This window comes from Centrocercus urophasianus, unplaced genomic scaffold (genome assembly GCF_019232065.1).
Source record: "Centrocercus urophasianus isolate 14NV4802_14NV808 unplaced genomic scaffold, USGS_Curo_1.0 seq_1024, whole genome shotgun sequence".
NCBI lineage: Eukaryota > Metazoa > Chordata > Aves > Galliformes > Phasianidae > Centrocercus > Centrocercus urophasianus.
The window spans coordinates 1-24,281 of record NW_024884170.1 but is presented as its reverse complement, the minus strand read 5'-3'; the positions used below and the strand labels follow the sequence as shown (position 1 = coordinate 24,281).

Sequence of the window (24,281 nt, the reverse complement as noted above, 5' to 3'; positions counted from 1 at the left end):
GACACAAAATATGTTATTTATTGTGAATTTTGCAAAGACACATTTAAGCAACAAAATATACATTTGTGAACCTTTAGTTTTATACATAACAAATACAATCTGCTACTATAGCAATAAATTAAATGTACATTATTTACAACAGACATAGGCCACCAGGAACTACGAAGCGCCGCCTCTCCACATAAAAAATAAACTTCTGTCAGATACATTTTTCCAAGATTTTTTTTTTCACTCTATAAACTCTCTTCACATTCTAATGATATAAATTCAGCATTTTCCTTCGCAGGATATACGCAGTGCTACATTCCTTCCAACAACAAAGCACGCTCTGAGGGTCCGAGCTGAGCACATCGCAGCCGCACGCAGCCCTGCAGTGTGGGTGCAATGTGCCCTGCGGGGATCGGGGCCACGTGGCACCGCCGGCACCGACTGCCCCTGCAGCAGCTGAGGAAACCCGGGGTCGTGGCTTCTATCAGGGTTACCGTGCCCGCCGGTGCCAAGGAAACATTCCGGCCCTGCGTCTGCCGTCGCCACAGAGCCCAAAACTCCGTAAAGAAACTGAGTCTGTGCTTGGGACGGTCCCTTTTTACCCAGGAAAAAAAAAAAGCACTTCCATTTGTATGCAGGTGTGTACATGTGTGCGTGTGTCACGTAGAAGCACAAAACGTTTTGCAATATATATGCAGGAACGCCCTCACCCACCGCTGGAGCACAAAACCCCTCCGCGCTCCGCCAGCGCACGGCCTCCCCGCACGGTCAGCCCGGGCAGAGCGGGGAGCCACGCCGCGGCCCGCGACGCCCCACGCATCGCTTCAGCCTCGGGGCCGCAGCCCTCCCAGAGCCCTCCGACAAACCGCTCCGGGTCAGAAGGAGCCTTGCAGATTCAAGTAATAACAGAAACAAAACAACGACCCGAAAACAAAAGCCCGGACGAGAGCAGCCACTGCATTTGCTGAAAGATCTCACAGAGATCAACACGCGCGCAAACAACGACACGCACAGAACCACACAACTCCTCGGGAAAGCCGCACCGAGCCCCGGGCGCGCGGCAGCCCCGCAGCGCAGCACTCCGCGGAAGGGCGAGGGTTCGGCGCCCCCGGGGGGCAGCAAAGCGAGGGGAACCGCCTCCGGCAAAGAGCAGCTCGAGGTTTAAACGCGACTTAAAAGCAACTCACGGACCGCGGGAGGGAGCGCTCAGCGCCCGTCGGGAGTCCTCGCGTTCTCCGCGACGCGATTCCTTCGTCAATCGGATCGTTAATTCCTTCGTTAACGCGCCCCACCGGCCCGCAGCCCTTCCTTCAGACGGCGCCACGCGGCGCGCACCGCCGGGCCGTTTGTGGGCGGGGGCTGCAGCTGCGCGCGGGCGGCTTTGGCGCTGCCAGCTGTGCGTCGTTAGGAATCATGAACTCAAAAAACGGCTTCCATTTGAAATGAAGAACGTCGCTTCTGGCCGTTACTTTTGCAAGTGTGACGGATTGAGGCGAGGTGCAGCGCTGCACCTCTGCAGCATTTAAAAAGTGGATGGGGGAAATCCGTGACCACCCTGAACATAGTAGACAGACTTACAGCGAACCTTAGGCAAAGCTCCCTAAGGGCCGAGGGATATCTGTGCGGGCAGGAGCATCTTCTGCAGAGCGGCACGGGGAGGTGTCACCTTGCACAGCCGTAACCGCCTTCTTTCGAAGTGAACGGACGCGCGCTCAGAGGCGGGGGCTGATGTTGCAAAGGGCGGAGCAGGCCAATGCCGTGCCGGCCACCGGCGGATGGAGCAGCCCCGGGACGAGGCAGATCCCGCAGGCTCAGTGCTCCGAGCACCAGTCTGGGATTCGGTTACACCGCAGCTTTGGCTTCGGTCTGTCCCGGGCCCACGCTGGAGTTTTGGGCAGGGAAGAAGCACTCGGGCCACGCAGAGAAGGCAGATGGCACCGCGTGCCAGCACCCGGGGAGCGCGGGGCTGCGCGGCCCCAGGTATTTTGCAGCCCAAGAGCTGGGGGTGGGGTCAGTAGGGGCAGCGCGTGGGCCCCGGTCCCACAGCACTGCCGCACCAGCTCCAAAAGCAGAGAACCAGAGCTGCCCGTGCCTGCCAAGGGGAAAAAAACTCCCAGGGGTGTGTGTGTGCATGGACGGTGCAAGCACCTGAGGGACACTTCAAACCTCTCCGGTGCCCCCCCAGCTCCCTGCCCGCAGCCTGCTGGGGCCGTAGGGGAGGCAGGGGGGCACGGGGAGGGCTAGGACTGCTGGGGCCGGGAGGGAGGTGATGTCCTCCGGCGGGCACAGGGTCGGCTGCAGCGGGGAGGGCACCGTGCTGGAGTGTGAGGTGTGTGCGTTCCCACGGGGAGGTGAAGTTTTCCCTTTGCTGAAACAAAAATCCTCTGGGGAAAAAAAACAAAAAAAAAAAAAGAGAGAGAGACAGAGAGAGAGAAAAGTGTCAGAGATACTCAAGAAACAGAGAAAGAAAATGCAGCGCTACGTCGTGGCACTGATGGGCACCGACCATCATTGATCACTACCGTCTTTCTCGCTCAGTGCTGCCCTCACCTTACAAAAGCATTTAGGATGCCCACAGATCTGGTACTGACCACGCATTTAATAATAAGCGCTGCAATTGGTCGCTGCGTGCTGTCGTTAAAGGATATGCATTGGACCTGAGATGAGATGAATCATGTCACACAACAGTGTTACAAATACTCACCGCTGAAAAGTTCTCGACTTCCTTTTTTCCTGCTAGTGACTCTAAACGAGAAACCAGAATTCAGGTTGGATTGCAGACAAAGGCACAGCAACACACAGCAGCACTGCCCCGCAGCCCCGCGCTGTGCCTGCAGGGCGTCCCCACGCTGCGTACCGTGCTGGAGCTGCCGTGGCTGAGCTTATCGAAGCGGAACTTCAGGTTTGACCTCGGGGAGTTTCTGTTCTTTATATCTGCTGGAGGGTGGAGAAAAGCAAAGCGAAGTAATAACCCACGAGCAAACCGGTTGCTGAATCAGGCGGCAGCCAGGAACTTTAATATTTTGTCACCAATGTTACCAATATTTAGTCTATCTTGACTGAACGTTTGGCAAAATCTGTACATTAAGTGTTTTTGATGGAATAAATTGAGGCTTAATTACATCTCAGAGTGTTTCTACTGGAAATGCCACTGAAAAGGCTGCAGCAAATGACTGATCTATGTAAGTATGGATTTCAATGCTTTTGGCAGGAAAATGCAAAATAAACACTTTAAGCATTAAAAACGCTGTTTTGTTCATTCTGAAAATTGCTAATAAAACAAGAAGGACTTGAGGTGCTGATACCAAGGAAAGAGAGCCAGGCTGCACTTCCAGCTCTTTTCCGGAGCTTCTCCCAATTATCAAGCTGCTCCCAATTACCAAGCTGTTACTGGTGGATTTGCAGCTCTCCGGCTGTTCTGCAAAGAGCTCCCGAGTTCCTAATGTGTGCTTTCATTTGAATCCTGGCTCCTTCCAGCAGGACCACAGCGCACAGGGAAACTGCAGCGCTGCACTGCGCGGTGAGGGGCGGGCGCCCGCTCTGCCCGTCTGGCTCGCGTTGACTCGTACCTCACTTTGCTAATTGGCTCCAATGGATGGAATTAGTGCAGAGTTGGTTAGCAGGAGGGGTAATAGAGCCAGGCTCAAGGAGAGCTGCTTGGTTACTAAAGAACTCCTGAGTCACACCTTATTCCTTGGAGACAGCGAGTTTCCAAGGCTACTGCAAATGTCCATCAGGAGAGTCCTAGAAGCCCCCCTGTGCTGGTTTAGAGCTCTGTGCTGCAGTATGGGTGAGCTGGGCGAGTTGCTCACAGTCGGGGCCCCACATCCTGCATCCTCACTGCCTCTCCCATAGCTGCTCCCACACCAGGCTGCCCCAGAACCCACCTGTGGGGCTCCGGCTCATGATGACCGGGGTGGCCGCGGCCCCCACGCTCGGGCTATCACTGACAGGCGATGCGCTGTAGATGAACACGTCCTGCTTGAAGGGCGATGCTGTGGATGGCTGGCTGCCCTGCACGGATAGAGTGGGACACAACTCCACACCCTGTAGCGAGCTGCTACCCGGCACTCTGAGCGTGCCCAGCAGAGCTGCACTCTGCAGCACAGCATGGCACAGAACAGCAAAACGTGGCACAGCATGGCTCAGCACGGAACAGCAACCTTCATCCTTCAGGGTTGTTCAATAAATCCCATAGGAGCCAACCCAAGTGGACACGCGCACTTCCCTCCGCCCTGCTGGGATGACACCGGCACCCACCGGGATCATACAGGGGCACGAGGCTGTGGCATCCCCCCCAAGGAGCCCCCAGACTTGAAGCAGACCCCCCCCAGAGCTGCAGCACAGAACTGGGTTCCTACCACGCTGTCGTACTCCTCCAGTGTCTCACTCTCCCCCGCCGTGCTGCTGAAGCTGCTGGTGCTCGAGGAGGAGCGCGAGATGTTGGATCGGCCGTTCTCCTTCAGCTTGACAAAGGGCCTAGGGGGTGACGAGACACTTAAGTAAAGCATGCGGTCACTGCACCGAGCACCGAGCTGAGCACTGTGGGATGAGCTCTGCTGGGCACAGAGTAGCCACCATGGGACGGAGTCGGGGCACGGCTGGGAGCATTCCCCTCCAAAGGAGGAACACAGGATCTGGTAGCTGTGGGAACATGCACAGGGATCTCACTCCATGTGCCTGCCCCAACCTGCAGGGTTTGGAAACTCCTGCCAACGTGGCTCCTTGCTGCTGCTCTTTTCTAAAGATGGCTATTTTCAGATGATAAAAGAGTAGAGTAGTGCACGTGAATCACCAGAACCTCTATTTTACTTCCTCAACTTATTCACAGTACTTATCCAACTTATTCATAGTAGAATCTGGAGATGTTATTTTTGACGGCCCCTGGTTCTCTGGGTGTTGGTTGTAGGGACTGCGGCAGTTTGGTTCTGTGCTGCTCACCTGTCTTTGTTGGGGCATATTTCAGGGGAGCTGGGGTTGGATGAGGTCTCAGATTTCATCTCCTGGGATGAATGTCCAACATCTGGTGTCTTCTGTGCTCCAGAAATACTGTCACTGAGGGCACAAAAAGGCTGTGTGGGGAGACTTAAAACGAATGGTCAAATTATATTTCTAGCACCATGTGCCAAAACTCAGAGTAACAGATGCTCTTTGAATACTATATCTTTAAGTCAGAGGGAAGGGATCCGAGACACCCCAGCCTTGAACGTGGCAGAAACAGCCCTAATGCAGAACAGGGAGGTTCTGGCACCACAGCCACACTGCAGGGCTCCTCAGCACCAGGAATGTCACGCTTACCATCGCGCCCTGCTGTCTGCCTGGCTCTCCAACCCTGTGTGCAGGCGTGGGAACAGCCCCGAGCGGCGCTTGATGGGACTCCTCGACTGGTTCTTGGCCGCGGCTGCCGAGACCGGGGGCTGAAAGAACCACACAGCCCGAGCTCGAGGAGCGCACAGTGCCATCTGAGAAACTCCTACAGCACCCTGCAGGCATGGGAGGGAGTGGACACACACACAGACAGTGGGACAGAGGGCCACGGGACTAACCGAGAAGGTGGTCTTGGTCACCTCGCTGCTGTTGTGCGCGATGCCCCCGCTCAGGCTGCCCGGGATGCCGCCGCCATGCTGCTTCCTCTGGCTGCCCACCATTGTCTCCATGGAGTGGCTGCGCACGCGGATGGCTCTCTGTGGCCACGAGGGACAGGAGACAGCAGTTACCAACACCCCGGCACCACTGCCACCCAAAGCCCCAGAGCCCCAGGCCCCTCCCTGTAGAACCCCCGAGGAGCGACAGCGCAGCCCGGCGGCAGGGCAGCATCCAACCACACACCCAGCACCGCTCCCCGAGTTTTCAGGAAGGCTCTGCGAGGAGCCCCCTCTGCCCCTCCTGCCCCTGCACGGCTGACAGTTCCCATGCAGCACGCAGCAACCCATAGCCTGCTGCCAGCTGCCCTGAGACGTTTGTGCCACTTCCAGTGCACACTGCTTCCTAGGAAGGAGCAGACCCTGGGAGCTCGAGCACCGCCCCGGCTCTGCACCATGAAAGGGCTGCGGTGCCCTCCGCTCTGGCAGCATGGGGCCATCCCGATGACAGTGGGATACAGGGAGGGAGCGCAGAGGGCTGTGCAGCCCCTGCAGGGCGGTCCAGGGGTGCAGAGAAAGAAGCAAAGGTGCCATCTCTGAGCAGGAACTGAACACGTGGGGGCTGACGATGACTTTAACGTGTTTTGACTCAAACTGTTGGAACCAGAGCTGTGCATGCAGGAGGCAGAGACCTTTTGCGAATCTGAACACCCATTTTGGATGCTTGAACAGGACTCGAGCTATTTTTAAAGCCTTCCCTCAGTTGTTGTCCCAGGCACTCACAAATAAGACCACGAGATCTTTTGGAAGTCTGGCACACACCATGAAGAGCAGCAGGGAAATGCGCAAGTTAAAAAAATCTGTACACTTATTTTAATTACTGTGATAACCATAGCAACCAGAGCCCAAACTGGACTGTGATACTGGTGTGCCAATTACAGGAAAGTTTCCCTTTGCAGCTATTGCCTCCTGAATTTCTGCTGTGCTACCCAGCAGGCCACGGCTATGTCCTCCTCCAGACCATTTAAGCACAGCTCAGGACACAGAGGTGTCAGAGGAAACAAGCCTCCAAAGGCCGTGTTTTTGAAGGCTTCCAACACCGCATCCACGATGGATAGGCACCGCTCTGCTGTCAGCTTCAGCCCCGTGTAAAACCCCTCAATACCAACCCACACCGCACCCTGCAGCACCGAACCGCACAGGGACCACAGTGTCCCCTCCTGCCCCTTGAGTAACGAGCTGCAAGCAAGCATCCATCAGACTGGATTTATTGGGATCAGCAACTTGTACAAACTGACAGTGTCTGTGGGCAGGAGCAGCAGGTCGCTCTGCTGCCAGCTCTGGCAGTGTGCGGGCAGGAGGATCTCCTCCTGGCACTGCCAGCGCCCCGGCACAGCGCTCCATGCACGGCACGTCCCCTACCATGCCCTGCCAGCTGAGTGCCCACAGAGCCAACAGGAGGAAGGGGCCGAGAGCTTGTCGGTGTGATGCAACCAGCAGAAGAACATCCCACCCTGCTCCAGCCCCACGGTGCTCAGAGCGCACAGCGCAGGAGGTATGCCAGCACACAGCCCAGCAGCGCAGCCCCGAGGCGGCGGGGCAGGACGATGCCAGCTCCACCTGCCGGGCGCACCACGCGGCCCAGCGCACCCTGCAAGCCCAAAAGCCGCGTCTGCTCTCCGTGCGCCACAGCGCAGAGAGAACAATCAGCACCTCAGATTGTGGTATGACGCAGGACAGCTGCATCGTGCCTCAATTTCTGCATCTTGTGCCCCAACGGGATGCAGCAGAGCCTACACTCACCCCCACAGCATGAGGCCAGCAACATCTGGACCTTCCTCTGCCTTCAGGGCCACTCATGCCCAGAACCCCATCTGCACCTTCCACAAAGACACCTTCCAGCCCTCAGTACACGTTAACTTTCCTGCTGGGGAGGGACTGAGGTTTACCTTGAAAGACTCCAGGAAGCCCCCGTGTCCTCCGTTCTCCAGCTTGTCCTCCTCAGGCCCCATCCCCAGCATGGTCTGTGTGTGCCCATGGAGCTCATCGTGAAGGTTGTCCAGCAGGGCAGCACGTGTCCGGTCCTGGGGAATGACACCAGGCTCAGCAGGACAGCCTCAGGTGTGAGGACATGAGGAAGCTCACTCTGCTGGTTCCTGAGCTTGTCTCAGAGCTGACCCAGCTCAGAGCAAGGAGGAGCAGTCCTAGGGCAGTGTGGGGGTGACGTGGGGCAGTAGGGGGCAGAAAGGCAGCGAGCCGTACCTCCAGCTTCGCAAACTTGTCTGACTTGCAGCAGGCGTTCTCAGCATTGATGAGCTTGGTGAGCAGGAACTCCCGGAACTCGGGGCTCTAGGAGTGAGAGTGGAGGGTTGGGCATCTGCATTGTCCTGCTGCTGGTAGCACTGAGCCACGATCCTACAGACCCCACACCCAGCTCTGCCTCCAGGTGTGCCCTGAGGCATCCCAGACTCACACCCACACACAATTCCCAACTTGGCATGCACTTTCAGTCCTGTCTCACCTTCTGAAACACTGGCGGGCTTGGCAGTGGTGGGCCAAAGGAGGGGACGTCTTCCCGGGCCGTGACGGAGACCTGTGTGGGCAGGCAGCGGTGGGCTGGGGGCAGTGCGCAGCACAGAGCCCCATGGGGCGATGCCCCCAGCTCAGCCCCGGGCTGCAGCCCACCTCAGCCCATGGGATAACTGCACACATCTACTTCTCACAAACCTTTTTCCCTCATGGCCCTAAGCAGCGTGCTTTCAGAGTGAGAAACTCTGATGGAGGGGTGATGCTACCTGCACTTGGGCTCTGTGTTTAGGCAGCATGAGCTGTTCTGGGTTCATTGCAACATCTGTGGCATCAAAAATCTCTTGTAAATGAGCATACTGCTACATGGGCACGCTTTATATGCACACATATGTATGTATACACACAAATGTATGTGTTCATGTACACACATATGCTCAATATATACATTCTCCAGTTATATAGATGCCTGAGCACCCTGAGCACACATGAGCAAATGTGTGGTTTGGAGATGCAGCCTGTCATGCACGTGGCTATGCACAGACAGAGCAAACCGTGACATGAGCTGAGATCCCCTACCTTGTAGGATGCAGTGTCTGCATCGGGGTTCTCCACCTGCACCACAATGTAGGCGTGTAAGAAATTGGAGGCAATCATGTCTGGGACGAATGGCGTGTTCTCCTCTTGAAAGATAATTGCCACAATGTCGTTGCCAATGTGCCTCTTCCTCTGCAGCTGGGCGGAAAGGGAAAGCGTGGTTGGTGTGGGCAGGTGGCTCTGCCCCGTGGGCGCTCCAGGCTCATCCCTCACCTGCTGGGTGTCCCCTTCCGTGAAAGGCAGCTTGGTGGACACGTGGAACATGATCTCCCTGTCCCGGAACACGGTGTACACAGACTCAACCCCCGTCTGCCCGTGGCTGACATCCAGGCCTCCTCGGAAACTGGAAATGAGGGGAGAGTCAGGGAGAAAGGCAGAAATACTTATTGACAGCTCACCAGAGCCCGCTGGTGGCTGTCAGGGGATGAGGCGACAGAACAAACCATCTCATTTGTCTTTATCTACCTGCTAGCAAACAGAAAAGAACAAACTGTGCGCCATGTAGTGCAGTGCAGCCTGAGGCCCAAGGCATGCAGCATGGTCACAGCTCCAGGCATGGAGCAGAGCCCCACGGCACCGCCACACTCCCACAGCCCTTCCTCTACAGCCGAGTTGCAGCAGTCTGCCTCACAGCCTCGGGGCTGCAGGGACGAAGTGCTGCCGGCAGTTCCATCTCCTCTGTAAACTCCCCCAGCTGTGACCCACGAGCCAGAGCTATATTTGTGCTGCTCTGTTCTGCTCATGAATGAGCTGACTTCTGCTCTCACACGATAGATACTTTACAGACTATATGGTCTTTAGCTAAATTTACTTGTAAAATCAGTCTTTTCTACATACCCTTTAAAGTCCTGCAGTGTTATGGTGTCTCCCAGCAAATTTAGGAAGTTCCTGAAGGCAGCACTCTCCTCATTGTTGCCGAACAGCTCTTCCTCCTGAGTCTGCAAAGACATAGACGCATCTTGGGAGAGGAACGGGCAGCCTACCTGAATCCTTCATGTGTGTATTTCAAAACAATGAGACCTTGATAATGGTCTTCTATGAGTTATTCAATCCAAAACAAAACGCAATGCATAAAGATAATGAGGGTGCCTGTCAGAATCATCTGTGGCAAATTATACAACCCAGCTGTGCCCATGCTCTGCAGCCAGCATCCCCAGGCCAATGGAAGCACTCACAGGCGTGTCTGCATGGCTCACAGCTCCCACCAATGCACCACTTTGCACTGTCTGAACACACATCTAATTAAGGCACTGTGGCTGCTACAGTGCACTTCCACATCCATTTCTCCCTACAGCTGATTTTAATATTGATTATTCTTCAGTCACATTGTATTTTAATGAGCCAGGGCCTTATCCAAGTCACCAGAGACTTGCTGTTGGTAAGAACACCAGCTGCAGCGCGTGCTGCACGTGGCACTCATTTACCTGCAGGGCCAACCGCAGTGCAAAGCCGGGTACAGCAATGCCCCATGCTCACAGCGCTCACTCACCTGCCTGAACTTCTGGTAGATGACACCAAACTTGAAAGTGTTGTTGACCTCATGCTCATCATAAGCCACTATCATCTGGGAGGCCTGCAGTGAAACAAGGCACAGTTGGGAGCCCGTGGCAGCTGAGGAGTGGGACCTGGGGTCACTGTCCTGGGTGGCAGCGGCTGCTCTTGAGCTCCCAGTGATGGATGGTGGTAAGATGGTAATGAGAATGGGTGAATGAAACTGCCTCAGTTGGGCTACATCAAAGGGCACTGAAAGTCCTGGCAATGCACTGCTGAGCCTGCTATGTGTTTGACACACAACAAACGGCTGAAGATGAGAAGTGTGCTGTAAAAGTTTCCCATAATGGGTTTCTACAGCAGCTCAAGAGTTTGCAGTGCTCCAGTGACCCTGGAGCGGGGAACAAGTGAGTTCCAGCCCCATCACAGCGAGGACAGGCTCAGCCCTACTGGGCTTTCAGCTAAACTGCAGGCACCACACCCAGACTGGGGCTGGTTCATACCTCATAGCCTGTGTGTCCTTCCCTCCGGCGAGGGGCATCTCATGGAACCACCATAGTATCACAGAATGGTTGGGTTGGAAGGGACCTTATAGATCACCTCGTTCCAATCCCTCAGAAGGCTGGGTGACCCTCACCAGAGCAGGCTGCACAGGGCCCCTTCTGGCCTGGCCTTGGGCATCTCCAGGGATAGTGCATCCACAGCTCTGGGCAGCCTGTGCCAGGGCCTCACCACCCCGATTCTATAATTCCCTAAGGAAAACAGTATCTGTGCCCTGCATCTGTACAGAGCACTGAGAAGATCTTTCTCAAAGGTACTGAATCCTCCTAGCTCTGCACAAGTTCCCATGCTCCACAACCAAGCTACTGGATCATGGGGAAAAAGGCAGAATTATCCCAACTTGATCTCTACTGAATGCAAGGTAAGTTCCTCACCTTGGGATACAGAACCGGATTAAACTTCAGTCCAGAGGCATCATCACAGAAGGCCTGGGACAAAGAAAAAGTGCTGTGAGCATCAGTGGGCATCCCAGACTGGGGAGTCTGGCAACATGGCTGCACACATCTTATCAGAGAGACGCACCCAGCCCGGAGCTGCAGGAGCTCCCCTGGCATCCCGTCCTGCTGCGATGCCCAGCTGGTGCTAACCAGAGGTGCAGTGGGGCAGTCCCTGGGTGCAGCTTCCCCCTCCCCATCCCTGAGCTCATCCAGCAACCCACCCAGAGCAGCCCCATGCAGGTTACCTTCGCAATCTGTGGGATGCTGGGCAGCTTGCTAAATCCTGCCAGAGGAATTCTTTCATGCAACGTCTTCACTTTGGACCTAACAAGGAAAAAGGAATGAAAAGAAGCTGGGGAGGATCCCGTGCAGCCCGAGGCACTGCAGCCTCCCTGCCCGCCAGCAGCACAGCTCTGTGCCATGCACACTGCAGGAGGTGCTGCAACATGGTGTTCTGTTGGGCTTGGTCAGTTAAGAAGTGCTCCATCGTTATTCTCATCTCTGCACCTCTTAAAGTATTCGTTGTTTGGAAGAGAATTGAGGCAACGGCTCAGGCACCCTTGTCAGATTAGGGGAAAAATGGCAGCAGATATGACAGTGGATCATGAGGAGTTCCAGCTGTGATTTCAGCAACAGATCAAAGCTCTGTGTTCACCACAGTACAGAGCAGTATAGGGACAGTGCCTCTGGCTTCTGCCCCACCCCGATCCCCCCACGCCCCTCAGTGTGCTGCGTCCTGCCTGCTGTATTCACAGATAAACAAATGGAGAGTATTTCAAGGCGAAGACATTTTGCTAAACAATGCACATTTTTCCTCTGTACCTGAGTATAATCCGTAAATATTCAGTGCCATCCATCTCCTCACACTTAATGGACAGGATCAGGTTTCCCAGGCTGCTGGCCGTGCAGTAAAAGTTTAAGTGGTCCTGCAGAGAGAAGCAGCAGGTGGGTGGTGGGGCTCAGCACACAGCAGGACAACACTCCCCCCCTCCAGCCTCGCAGGCTCCAGGCACAGCATCCAGCACTGTGAGCCAGCAGCCCTGCTGCCCCTGCCCAGAGCAAGGCTGCAGCACTTGCCCTTTCCACTCACAACTGTGGGATCTGATTTTTTCTCCTGGCTAGGAGACATTTCAGCCAACCCCTTGCCCTTTCCACACCCACCTTCCCCAGGAAGTGCTTCCTGTATGCTCTGGCCTCTCCTTTGCACTCCAGCTTGTACCCATAGGGGCTGGGGCTGAAGTTCTCCTCCTCCTCCTCGCAGACACTGCTGTCGGATGAGGTGGGCGTGCCGAGGTTCTCTGGGTCCTCAATCCAGTACCCCCCAAACTGGGGCAGAATGACCAGTGGGTAGGGGCTGCCCTTCTCCAGGATCTGGGGAAGCACAGGATGATGGGCTGCCCCACACCGCAGGGTAGGTCCCACCCCTCTGCAGTGCCCTACTCCTCTGTGAGGAGCAGGTATGGCACCGCAGAGCTGGGCAGGAGCAACGTGCCTCACAGCTCCTGCTGGAAGCAAGACTGCCACACACTTCTGGAAAGGCACTGCCCTGGGGGCACAGAAGCATGTTTCAGAGCACCTACCTCATCGATGCTGGGGTATGGGATGTAGTCCTCCTGCAAAGGGAATCACAGAACTGCACACTACTGCTTGCTCCCCGGGTTCCATCTGTCCCTGAACCCGAAATCCAATTTAACTCACTAAGTGATGTTGCTGGGTGCAGCCCCAGCTCTGCCCTGCTCTGCCCATGGCACTGCCCATCCTGCACCCACGCCACCTTCTGCACAGCACCACAGACCCAGCCAGCACACATCACTCAACAGCGAGATGCACCGGTTTGGACACAAAGCTGGATTAGGGATTTACATGCACCACTCTCTTATCTCTGCAATTCAATCAGTGCCTTGCTTTTAGATAACTCCTAAATCCCTTTTAGTCCTTTAAGCAACTGCCTTTGACTACACACATTAAAGCCCCGATTTCTGGAGATAACAGGGAACTCTTGGAAAGATCCACACAAGAAATAAAATCCAACAAACCTTATGTTTTTGGCTTCCAGCTTTCTGATCTTCAAGTTTTGGTGCCTGTTTGGAACAAAGTGAACAGATTGAACAATGAAGAAGCTGCCACCACACAGACGCCTGCAGGACATCTCACGCCAACGCCGCCCCGCACCGCACTGCAGCTCACCTGCATCTTCTCCAACATCTCGAAGAATTCTGCAGACTGAAAAAAGAAAAGAGAACCGTGCTGTCCAACCGGGTGCCGGGAGCTGCCGAGATGGGCTGCAATGCCGAGCAGAGCAGCTCAGCCATCCTGCAGGCCTGGGCTGGGAAGCAGCTGCACTGCACGCTGTGGATGCAGCACATCCCTGTGCTCAGTGCTGCACGGTGCTGGAGATCAGGTGGGCACAAAGCCCAGGCTGCTGCCCGGGGCTCCATACAGAAACCAGCAGCAAAATCTCTGCTCTGGGGCCGGGCCTGGCCAGGCGTGCTGATCCATGAGCTGTGGTGAGCGGTGGCTCCTGAATGCACAACACCTGCATGCTGGCCTTCGGCAGGACACCACTGGGACAACGGTGGCACAGTCACCCTGCACGGCCCCTCCTGCTCCCACATACAAGCAAATAAATTATCCAGCATCCTCAAGATGCCAATATTGGGACACTCCCAGTAAACCAATATGTAACTTTGACAGGGATTTGATGAAGGACTTCTTTCTCCTCTCCCTTACTCTCCCCCACCCACAGATCTTAATCCGTGTTCATTGCAGGATGGCACCTCTGGTTCCCAGCAGTGGTTGCAGAAGGGGAACGCAGGACACAGGGCAGGGGCTCACAGCACCGCGCCAAAGAGCACAGCACCAGAGTATGTTCTGGGGAGCCCTAGAACCAACTGAATTCCTCAAAAGACAGAAAAGAAAGAAAAATCAGAGAGGGAGATGAAGAAATGAAAATCATTCCAAGACCAAAGGGGCCTCACACGAGTTTTCTCACCACAGATGCAGCAGAGGCGCTGCCCGACGGCCAGGCACAGCCTGCAGCCCTGACCACAGTCCTGCCCTTAGACTATGCCCCTTCTTTATCACTGCTCCTGCAGCAGGAGAAACGCACCTAGGTTCAGAAGAGCTCTGCGTCCAAACTGAAAAGGCTTTGCTTTACTTTAAGTTCCTTTCAGGTTCCTGCTTATCTCCAGGCATCTGCAATAGACGCACGCTCTCTGAGACAATGAAAATAGCTGTCACCCCTCTGCCAGCAGCCAGGGCAGACAGGCAAAACAACAGAGCAGAACCCGATCCACCTTTCCAAGTGAGCTCCAGCAGAACACGTGTACACACATTTAATAAAGCAAAGAGCAGTCTGTAGGCACTAGGAATTTATGCAGACTTGAAGCCAAGCTTTACCACACCACAAATATTTTGGTAAATATAGTTGGGACAATTATACCTTTGTGCTGCTCAGTCAGGAGCAGCGTCACCTGCAGTGGTTCAGCCACCAGTTTGTTCTTACTGAGCTGAGTCACTGAGCCCAGCTGCTCCTGGCAGCAGTGACAGCAGCTGCGCTACAAATGCAACCAAAGGCACCACTGGCACAGAAAGCCATTCCGTCCCTCCACAGGCAGACAGACCTGTCCCAAAGCTTGTAGTAATGACCTGGTGTAGGGAACTTGCTTTGGCAGGTGGGTTGGACTCGATGATCTCTGGAGGTTCCTTCCAACCCCTACGATTCTGTGACCTTAGAAATGCAGAATATCCAAGCCAAAAATAGAACCACTGTTGTTTTCTTCCTAAGCTCACATGTCCTCGCTACCTCACAGCTAAAAGCATTCTCCTGACAGCAAAGAGATCACAACATCACCTCCAGCATCCCAGCACAGGGTGCTGCATTTGCTCCTCTCCATCAGCGTCAGGTCTGCCCCAAAGCCCCATTGGCGGAGCTGGTGCTGCTGAGCCGGTGCTGCTGAGCCCAGAGCACATGAGGGCACAACGTAGCGAGCAGATGAGGACCGACGTGAAGCAGAAGTAGCAGCACAGCCACAAAGCGCCCATATCGGAGGTTTCCAAAGAAAACGACACCCAGAAAGAAAACCGCACCAAGAGTGTGCAGCTGAGCACCGCACACCCGGCAGTGCCCACAGCGAACCGCTGCCCGCAGCCCCGCACGTGGCACTCACCAGCAGCCCCCGCAGGAAATCCATCTCAGCCCCGCACCGCCCGCAGCTCTCAGCCTCGCCCCCGGAGCCGCTGCGGCCACCGTGGGTCCTACCGGCAGTGCAGCGCGGAGCGGCCCGGCGCCAGGCGGGCCACCATCCCCACCGACACCTCCCTTCGTTAATGTTTCTCAAGCCAGAGGCATGGCAGTGCTGCTGCTTTGTTATTTAAAAGGGTGGCTCCGCGGGAAGTGCCCCAAACAGGTTGGGCAGGAAGCGGGCGAAAGTTCGCACGTGGCTCACGGAGGTTTTCCCCGTCACGGACGCGAGAGGTGGCACGGGGAGCTGAACGGGGCGGGAGGCGAGGGAAGGAGAGGGGCTCGGTTCCAACGAGCACATCCCCACCTCCCACATGCATCCGGGCAGCGCAGCAGAGCCCGGCACAACCAGCACTCAGACAGCACCTCGCCCCAGCCGCAACGACGGGGTCACCCGTCCTTGCCATGGGCAGGTATCAGCGCAGCCCTTCCAGCCTGCTTTCAGCCTGGCTGCTCCCTGCACAAGGCCAATCAGAAAGCCTGCACCACGCCAGGTCCCGGGTCTGGCTGTGCCACGCCGTGCCAACCTGTCTCCGGGCTGGAAGTGCTTGGCGCGGCCGCGGGCAGAGGAGAGGCGACTGCGGGGCCACGTCTGCCCCTGGGGCCGTGTCCCTGCCTGCACTCACTGCCTCTTCCTCTCCCCGTGAGTTTCCAGGGCGGACACAGCAGAGCAGCAGGGGAGCCCAGGAGCAGAAGGATGGCTTTGCCCTGTGGCCACTCGGCTCTGCTCACTTTTGGCTCGGTCTGCCACTCTGTTCCTGCACGGTGATGTCCATTACAGGTGCCAGACAAATTCCTCCCGCTGAGGGCTGGTGGGAAGCAAGCCTCACTGTGGAATTACACCAGCAAAAAAAGGTTTTTGCCATTGTAGTTTGCCTCCTTCAAGGAATTTGAGTTACACCAGGAAAACACATTTTTGCTGGCAGAGCTTGCATGCTCTTAGAAGGAGTTTGCTCACGCAGCTGAATTAGCAATGGGCTGTGCTGCAGGAAGCCAGTGCCTCCAGCAAGCTGTCTGCAGCCTGTGCCCAGAATTAAGCAGAAAGCACAGAGTGCATGTAGGAATGAACCTGCTCACTCTGTGCAGCTCAGCTGTGAGCTCCTGCCTGGGGACTGCTGCAAGGCGGGGAGGAGTGAGCAGGCTGTGCCGGGCAGGACTCACTGCCAGCTCCGCGTGTCACCCTATCCCGTCCTCCTCAGCCCCAGCCCCTCACAATCCCTGCCATCCACCAGTGTGCTCTGCCAGCTCACGCCTGCTTTGTGCACCCAGGCCACCAACATAAGTAAAATGAGCCAAAACTTGAGAAACCTCACTAACAAACTTCTCCAGCTCCATTCTTCCCCACCCCTCCCCCCACTCTTAACAACCATTTAACCAAGTTCTCAGCTGTCTCGAAAGCTTCTCTTCGATCTCATCTTCGCCAGTTTAATGAGTAATTTCCCGGGTGGCAACATATCGAATGCTTTGCAGCTACCCAGGGGGAAGAGCTGCCATTTCCTTTGTCTGGAAGCTCCACTTGCACTAATTGCTCGGGTTACTCCATGAGAGCAGAGGAGCTGCGCGCTTCGAAGGCTTACGCTGGGGCCGAAGAGCAGGTGCCAGCAGGCACGCAGGTGGGTCCCCGGGGCAGCATGTGGAGCTGGGGCCGATCAGGACAGCAGCACTGGGCTCTGCACCGCCTGGCACTGCTGCTTGGCATTGCGTAACGCGGCGGCAGCAGAATGGGGCCCGCTGGCACGCGCACCACGCTGTAGCTGATGGTGTCTGAACAAACTGCCGGCTGCTCTCCAGAAACCACCTACTCTGCTCTGCTCAGAACGGCCCCGGCTGCTACAGGCGCTGCGTTGGAAGTGCCGCTCCTCGCCGGCTCCGTTTCCAAAAGCAGCACCCAGCCTGGACCGCGCGCCCACGGCCCCGACGCAGGGTGCTCAGCCCTGCGGTGCAGCACTCACCTTCATGGTGGGGGGGGGCAGTGAGCGGAGGGGACAGTGGCCGCTCCGGGAGGGTCACATCTGTGCTGCTCAGCAGCTCCTGCTTCCTGCAAAACAGAACAGGAGCCGTCAGCAACCCCTGCAGCCCAGTCTGGGAGGCAGGAGAGAAGGAACACCGGGTGACAGGCCTCTTTTGGTTGAACCGTTCTCGTGTCTCAGCACCGCGGCCCCACAGAGCTCCCCATGGTGGTGCTGCGTGAACCCCCCCCAGGCCCCTCCACACTGAGCTTCGGCAAGGGCCAACCACATGGATCCCCACAGCAGAGTGGCACTGGCACGGAGGTCTCATGGGGATGTGACACTGGAAAGCAGGGGAGAAAGAACTGTACCAAGAGCCTGCCAAAAAATGCAACCCCACACCCTCCTCAGCCTTGAGAAACTGCACTCAAAGCCCTCCACTGATGATTTGATAAAAGCACACTGTGCCTTTTAAAAAAAAATCCCTTCTCAGGCAGACAATCAAATCGTCACATGCAGCAGTACTGCCAGATGCTACTCCGGGAGTCAGAAAATCTGAGATTTAATTTTGTTTCCTCTCGTTCCTGCCAGGTTAGTCTTGCAGAAACGAGGCCAAAATGTCCAACTGTTTATCACGCAGTAACGAGGTTTGCTCCCATGGCAGCCCGCCTGGGATGGCACAGCACAGCATGAGGCAGTGCATGGGGAGACGAGCAGCAGTGCACACCAGGGCTCCCCCAAACAGTGGTAGGTACCTACAGCCAACATCGGGACACCAGCAGAGCTTCTTTCTACAAGCTGCCCAGAGCCCGCCCTGCATTAGCCTCACTTTGCTCCCAGCCCAGAGCTGGAGGGGTGAACCCCATGGCACGTCCCTGCAGCGCATCCCTCAGTGCGTCCCTGTGCCAGCCGGGCAGTGCTGGGCACCCTGCACTGCAGAACAGCCAGCTGGGCACTGCGGACCGGGCAGTGCTGCACTGCAGGAGAAACGGCTGCACCAATGCAGAATGTGCCCGTGGTGCTTCACAAGGAGCTGCCACAGCGCCCTTGCAGATCTGGTTTTCTGTGAGACCGCTGTGGCAAAAGCAGAACCCCACTGCTACCGTGCAAGGCAAAGGGCGGCTGTGCAGGGGTGTCCCTGCAATACAGACTGAGCCAGGGCCTGACAGGGCTGCCCGCTGCTCCTCCCGCCTTCCTGCTCGTATTTACAATTGCTTCTGCTAACAGACGTCTCCTGGTCCTGATGGACTTTGACTCCATCTGTTGAGACACACACATGTATGCACTCACGCACCCAGCTGAGCACGTAGGACCGAGCAGTGCGGGGCTCCTGCCCTGCCTGGTCCTCAGCCCTCAGCCAGGCACAGAGAGCAGAGCCAAGGGGCTGCTGCTCAGTGCTGAGATCAGAGGGAAAGTGCCAACAGGACACAGATCAATCGTTCCCTGATAGTTAATAACTATGGAAGGGGGAAGTTATGGACTCAAATTGACCACGGAGCCAGCGGTGGGTCACAGAGCAATGAAGGGCTCAGGCCCCCATCTGTAGCCTTGATCCAGGGCCAACACCCAAGAAATGGAAATGCTATAAGACTGCAGATGGGCAGCAGCAGAAGCCACGTGCTGACCACTCGCATTGACCATTGAGTTCCATCCCTTCCTAGTCCCCACAGAATCACCACAGCTCTGCTGCTGAGAAGGTGCCCAAATGGCAATTTGCACTCTTTGCTCTACAACTACCTGGAGCTCTGCAGGCAGACGGACCTGGACACAAGCACCCATCTTTGCTCTCTTCCTTTCAACCCTCTTTCTGTCTGATTGCACCAATCTGCAGAGCAGCCTCAAAGGCACAGGCCTCCAAAGATGAAAGTTATGGGGATGCATACAAATAATTCAGTTTGATCTGGGATTTGTAACAGGTTGCCATAGCATCACATTCTAAGTATTATAAAATCAGTTGCACAACTTAACAACGTGTTCTGTTATCACATGTTGATTGCTTGTTCAGGGCCAAACTGCTGGAGCCACGATCTCACTTCGGGGTGAGCACACAGAAGATTCACCAGCAATCAGCCGTAGCACCAGCACCACATTATGGTGACCTGCAGCACCGAGCGCAGTGATTCAGTCCTCTGCCAGCACCGGGATCAAGGGCCACCAGCCTGACTCCCAGCAGTCTGCCCTCATGGGATGATGAATGGCTCGGGGGAAGGTCGGTGTGTCCCCATCTGCACAGGGCATGGCAGCCCCGGGAGCTCACCTGAAGCTCACAGCACAGCCCACAGTGCCACCAGCACAGGGACCTGGGCATGCATCCAGCACAGCCCTGTGCCGCCCCAAGCTCCTCACAGCACAGCACAGCCCGCAGCCACCAGCTCTGCCCCGAGCCCACCCACAGCTGCAGTGGGACAATCAGCACGGGGGGGGGGGAGAGAAGAGGCGGATGGAGGCCAGGCTGCCCCTCACTGAGCCTTGCAGGGCCAGGGCAAACCGGGCAGGGCAGAGGCTTCCCGGAAAGCCGCGCAGACATCACTTAGGTAATGTTATTTCTTCATTTTCCTCATTAGGCAAATTAAGAAAGAAGGCAAAAAAAAAAAAAAAAAAAACCCAAGAATTAGAATCCTACATACTTAGTAAATCTAATTAAGGAAATACCTTAATGCAGTTACCAGGCCAGCCGCAGGGTTTTCCAAAGGCGAGCGGAACCAGCGCACCGCCGGCACTGCGGCACTGCCCTGTTCTGAGCGCGGGCACCGGGAACCCACAAAGCAGCCAGGATGGGTGGAGTCATTCTCTGATATTCAGAGCACTTCTGGTCACATCCCAAAAGCATGAACAAATTCAGGTCCTGAACCCGGCAGACCATGCTGGTGTGCTGAAATGCTGCTCAAAACGTGCTGCTGGGTGCGGAGGATGCCCTCACTGTGCTGCACTGCTGAACGCACCCAGCAGCAAGGCAGCACTGCTGCACTGTGAGGAGCTCCCTGGCAATCAGGAAATCGGGAGCATGGACAAAAGGTCCCACACCAGCTGCCCTGCTAATGACAGCCCATAGCACCATCGTGGCACCACGTACATGGCCCCAGTTTGGGGGCTTGCTCTGTGCCAGCCTGGGACAACGCCAGAATTCCAACATAATCACATCATGGATAGGTTTGTTTGCCTTCAAAAATCAATTTTGGGGATCTCTGTGGGAAGGAAAGAGGCCACTTCCACCCACCAGCAACCACATTGGTCCACCACCTCCGGCTGTGCCATCCGAGCTCCACCAGGCAGCTGGGCACTGAGATGCTCTCCACCCACTGATCCTCCAGCAACATCGCAGGGCTTCTCTGGGCACGGGCTGAGCTGGGAACAAAATGCAGCCCCTGCAAGGCATGGCATGGCCGTGGACACAAGCAAGGACACAAGCACCTCGTACAGAGCTCTCAGCTGCACCTTTCTTCCTGTATTCTCACTAACATCTAACAAAAGACTTCTGCACACATTCTGCCTTTTTGTTTGTTCGTCTGATTTACCAGGCAGGCTCTAACCTGACAGAGCATTGATACAAATTGCGCGTGGGAAGGGGAGATGTCAACATATTATGTGACGCCGTTTTGCAGCGAGCAGTAAGCGCTGCTTTTTGTTATGCTGTGTCAATTAAGTGCTTGGAGCATCACAGGTTACATTTATGCCTTCGCTTAATTCTGCTGATGAAACCTGGCCCGCGGAGGTGTTAATCCCTCACAGCACACCCATCTGCAACAAGTTCAGCTGTCGGGATGCTTTATCCTTGAGAAGGACAGTAAAGATGTTCTGTAAATTAACAGCCTCTATTTTTGGAGCCGTCGTTTTTTTTGCCCTTGATGGGCCTCACCTTGCCAGCTGCTCCCTCTCTCATTTATTTAACATTCAGTGCCCAACATCTGAAGTTTGCCCAGAGGCCGACTCCCCGTCCGCACTGCCACGGCCCCACAGCCGCTCCTGGGTTCACCCAGACGGGGCCCACGGGCAGCACTGGCCCCATGCAGGGCACACACTGCGGGGCTGCCCGGCTCTGGCCCCAGTGCTGCAGATGCACCACAGCTCAGGGCAGGTGTGGGCAGAGCCCCAGTGGTGCAACATTTTCCCCAGTAACCCAATTTGCCTTGGTTACCTATCGCTTTTGTGCACTGAAGCCTGAAAATCAGCAAAGAAAGAGAGCACTGTTTTCTGGTGTAAATTGTTTGCAGTAAATTTTGTGTTTTCAGACTACCAGCCTGCATCTGCTTGCATAGAGCACCGCAACTGCACAGCGCGCACAAGCAAGGAACCTAAGCCCTGCTCAGAGCAAGGTGACATTTAACTGCAAACAGCTTTAGCTTTAATTACTCCCCTGCACCACGAGTAACTGTAGTTGGAGCAGTTCAGGACATCCTGCACTCGTGCAGGCGTTGCTGCGGTGCTGTTTCAGGAGGGCATGGCACACTCAGCGCCCGCCTGTCCCTCTCGTGCTGCTGTCTGCAGCTGGATGGGAGATGGAGCCCTTCCAGCCCACCAAGGACTTCCACCTTGTCTTGATAGGAGAGTACAGCTGGCTCTGCAAATAATGCTGGAAAGAGATTTTTATCACTAGCAGATTTTGTTCTCTGGTCTCACTTCTAGGAGTGGAGAGGAAGCAACGATTTCCAGCAGCATTTGGATAAATCAGCCAAGGGACTCATGGACCATTTAATACCAGAAGGATTGTCTGATCCGATTCCTGAAAAAACATGAGCCAAGGAACCTTGGGCAGCCGCTTCTGAACTGATTCAATAATTTGCAAATTAAACAGAACAGCTCCCAGAAACCAGAGCCTCTGACCACATGCAGAACAACACCAAGCAGAGGGATGCTGCCTCCATCTGGCCCCCAGGCAGAGGGGCAGGGGAATGGGAGCGCTTCCAATGGTGGGGAGGGACCAAAAAGCCACGGGCTGCCTTAGTGAGCATAATCCCTGACCCCACTGAAACAAATGGGAATGTTTACATCAATTTCAGCAGTGCAAAGACTTCACTCCAACGACTTCAGCAAGGTGTGCACCTTGTGTTGGTGCAGGGTGCTGCTTCTCTGCCTCAGCCCGAGCACAGGACAGGCACAGACCTACAGAGTGCCCAGGTGAGCATCGCCTTGCTCCTGCAACGGGAGCCTGCCGAAGTCCATTTATTGTGCTGTACTTTGCTGGTTGCTAATAAGACAGGGACGTGGGCCACCAGGGACTCTGCAGCTGCCACCAATCCTGCCAGACTTGTATATGGCTCATGGAAAGCAAAATTCAATTGCAAATGCAGAACAAAGCCTGAATGTAGGAGGAAAAAAAGAAAATAGGAGCAGGTGGAGGAACAGAGTCCCTTTTGACTACACCGCTAACAGTCCCTTCCTTTTCCTGCAGATTATGTCACTTTGATGGCCCTGGCAGTTTGCATAAGATGAAGCAGCCACATTAAAGCGCTGCTTGAATTCTCGCTATTGCTCCCATGAAGGCTGCTCAGACCACAGCAGACAGGAGAAAAAATTCCTCAGGGTCTGGTTCTCCCCTTGAGGTGTCTGTATGACTCTCAATGTTCTGAATAAACCCTGCAGCCAGAGCATCGCTGGGAGGGTTTCTGCTCAACTTGATGGGGAACAAAATCCAAAAATTCAGGCTCCTGTGTTACGGGGCAGATTCCATGAGAGTTTGGAGCCAGATTTTTTTCTCAGGCTTCAGGTGTCATTCTGAGCTCATTCATAGAAATCTGGCACCCAATGGGAAGGAATCACTTTGGGAGCCTCGATGCTCTACCTAAAGCCCCAGCAAAGGAGAAAATATCCCAGAGAGCAGCAGCAGCAGTATGAGCTACACAGAAAGCAACCCTAAAATCCTGCTGCCCAGCACACCCGCTGCCCATGCAAAGCACCTCCAGCAGCAGAACACAGGGCCGCATGACCCAAAACTTTGGGGTGAGGGCAGAAGGAACTCCCAGTGTGCTGGGTTGTGTAGTTACAAGAAAGACTCCAAATAATCAGGTCTTCATTCATATGTTTTTGTTTAAAAATCACCATTTCAGCAACAACACAAAAAGGAAACCATCAATCTGCAGCAGTGCCCATGCTGCTCCCACCCCGAATGGGAGGTATGCACACCACTGGGACTGGGATGCATATTTCCGACTATTTTTAACAACAAAGTTGCCAGAGCAGCGCAGTCCTGGAGGAGAGAACTCCCTGACCGAGACCACACAAATAAATCAGAGCGTGGAGAGGCTTTGAAGCAAACAGCAATTCGCACTAATAAGCGGGGGGATGCGGGAGCCGTGCAGAGCAGACGCCAGCTCACACAGTATTGCAAAGAGGCTATTTCCTCAATACGCGGAGTTGAACATAAAGTACAATCCGTGACTTAGTCAATGAAAGATGAAACCATTTGTCAGCTGTTCCTCAGCGAGGAGACAAAGCTGTTCACTGAGTTAAAGCAGTTCCGCGGGCACCGAAAGCGGTCCTGAATGTTCTCACGCCAAAGAATCGCGCTCGGGCTCGCCTTGCACAGCAGCGCACGCAGCCGGCACTGCTCGGGGAGCGCTGCGAGCGGCTGCAGCCCCCGATCCCGCTGCCCTGCGCCGAGGTAACCCCCACCCGCCGGTACGACCCAGCATCGCCGCAGCGACGGCCCGGCCGGCACCGGGAACACGGCGCACGCCGCTCCCGCGCGCCAGGAGACCCGCGGCCCGGAGCTCGCACTCGGGCCACCCAGCGGCAAGGACAGATTTCTTTTTAACCCTTCGATAAAGAGAGAAGAAAAGGAACGAACTTGCGCTCTACCTTTTCTCCTTGTTCTGCTTCCTGGACTTGTGCAGCAGCCCGATGAGCACCACGGCCGCGCGGATGCCGGCCCGCCGGGAGTGCATCCTGCCGGCATCCGCCCGGGACATCG

The 24,281-nt window shown here is 55.5% G+C and overlaps 1 protein-coding gene across 8 annotated transcripts; it reads right to left on the bottom strand.

Annotated features, from left to right (window-relative positions):
• On the bottom strand, nucleotides 1-24,250 carry RAP1GAP2 (RAP1 GTPase activating protein 2). 8 transcript variants are annotated; one of them, XM_042831561.1, is made up of 24 exons: nucleotides 24,170-24,250; nucleotides 17,378-17,463; nucleotides 13,370-13,405; nucleotides 13,219-13,263; nucleotides 12,763-12,795; nucleotides 12,344-12,553; nucleotides 12,005-12,108; nucleotides 11,428-11,506; nucleotides 11,120-11,173; nucleotides 10,183-10,266; nucleotides 9,531-9,631; nucleotides 8,907-9,036; nucleotides 8,676-8,831; nucleotides 8,092-8,163; nucleotides 7,833-7,919; nucleotides 7,520-7,654; nucleotides 5,535-5,672; nucleotides 5,287-5,405; nucleotides 4,930-5,073; nucleotides 4,350-4,467; nucleotides 3,876-4,002; nucleotides 2,846-2,925; nucleotides 2,539-2,645; nucleotides 1-2,372 (listed from the first exon to the last, which is right to left on the bottom strand). In XM_042831561.1, the coding sequence occupies exons 2-24, from the start codon at nucleotides 17,381-17,383 to the stop codon at nucleotides 2,000-2,002; spliced, it is 2,538 nt and encodes an 845-aa protein (XP_042687495.1). In that variant the 5' UTR covers nucleotides 17,384-17,463; nucleotides 24,170-24,250; the 3' UTR covers nucleotides 1-1,999. The 8 variants fall into 8 exon arrangements, with proteins under 8 accessions (XP_042687495.1, XP_042687520.1, XP_042687477.1 ...); XM_042831586.1 differs by lacking the exons at nucleotides 17,378-17,463; nucleotides 24,170-24,250 and adding exons at nucleotides 14,292-14,377; nucleotides 15,352-15,421; XM_042831543.1 differs by lacking the exons at nucleotides 17,378-17,463; nucleotides 24,170-24,250 and adding an exon at nucleotides 15,352-15,441.
• Between the last annotated feature and the right edge of the window lie 31 nt (nucleotides 24,251-24,281).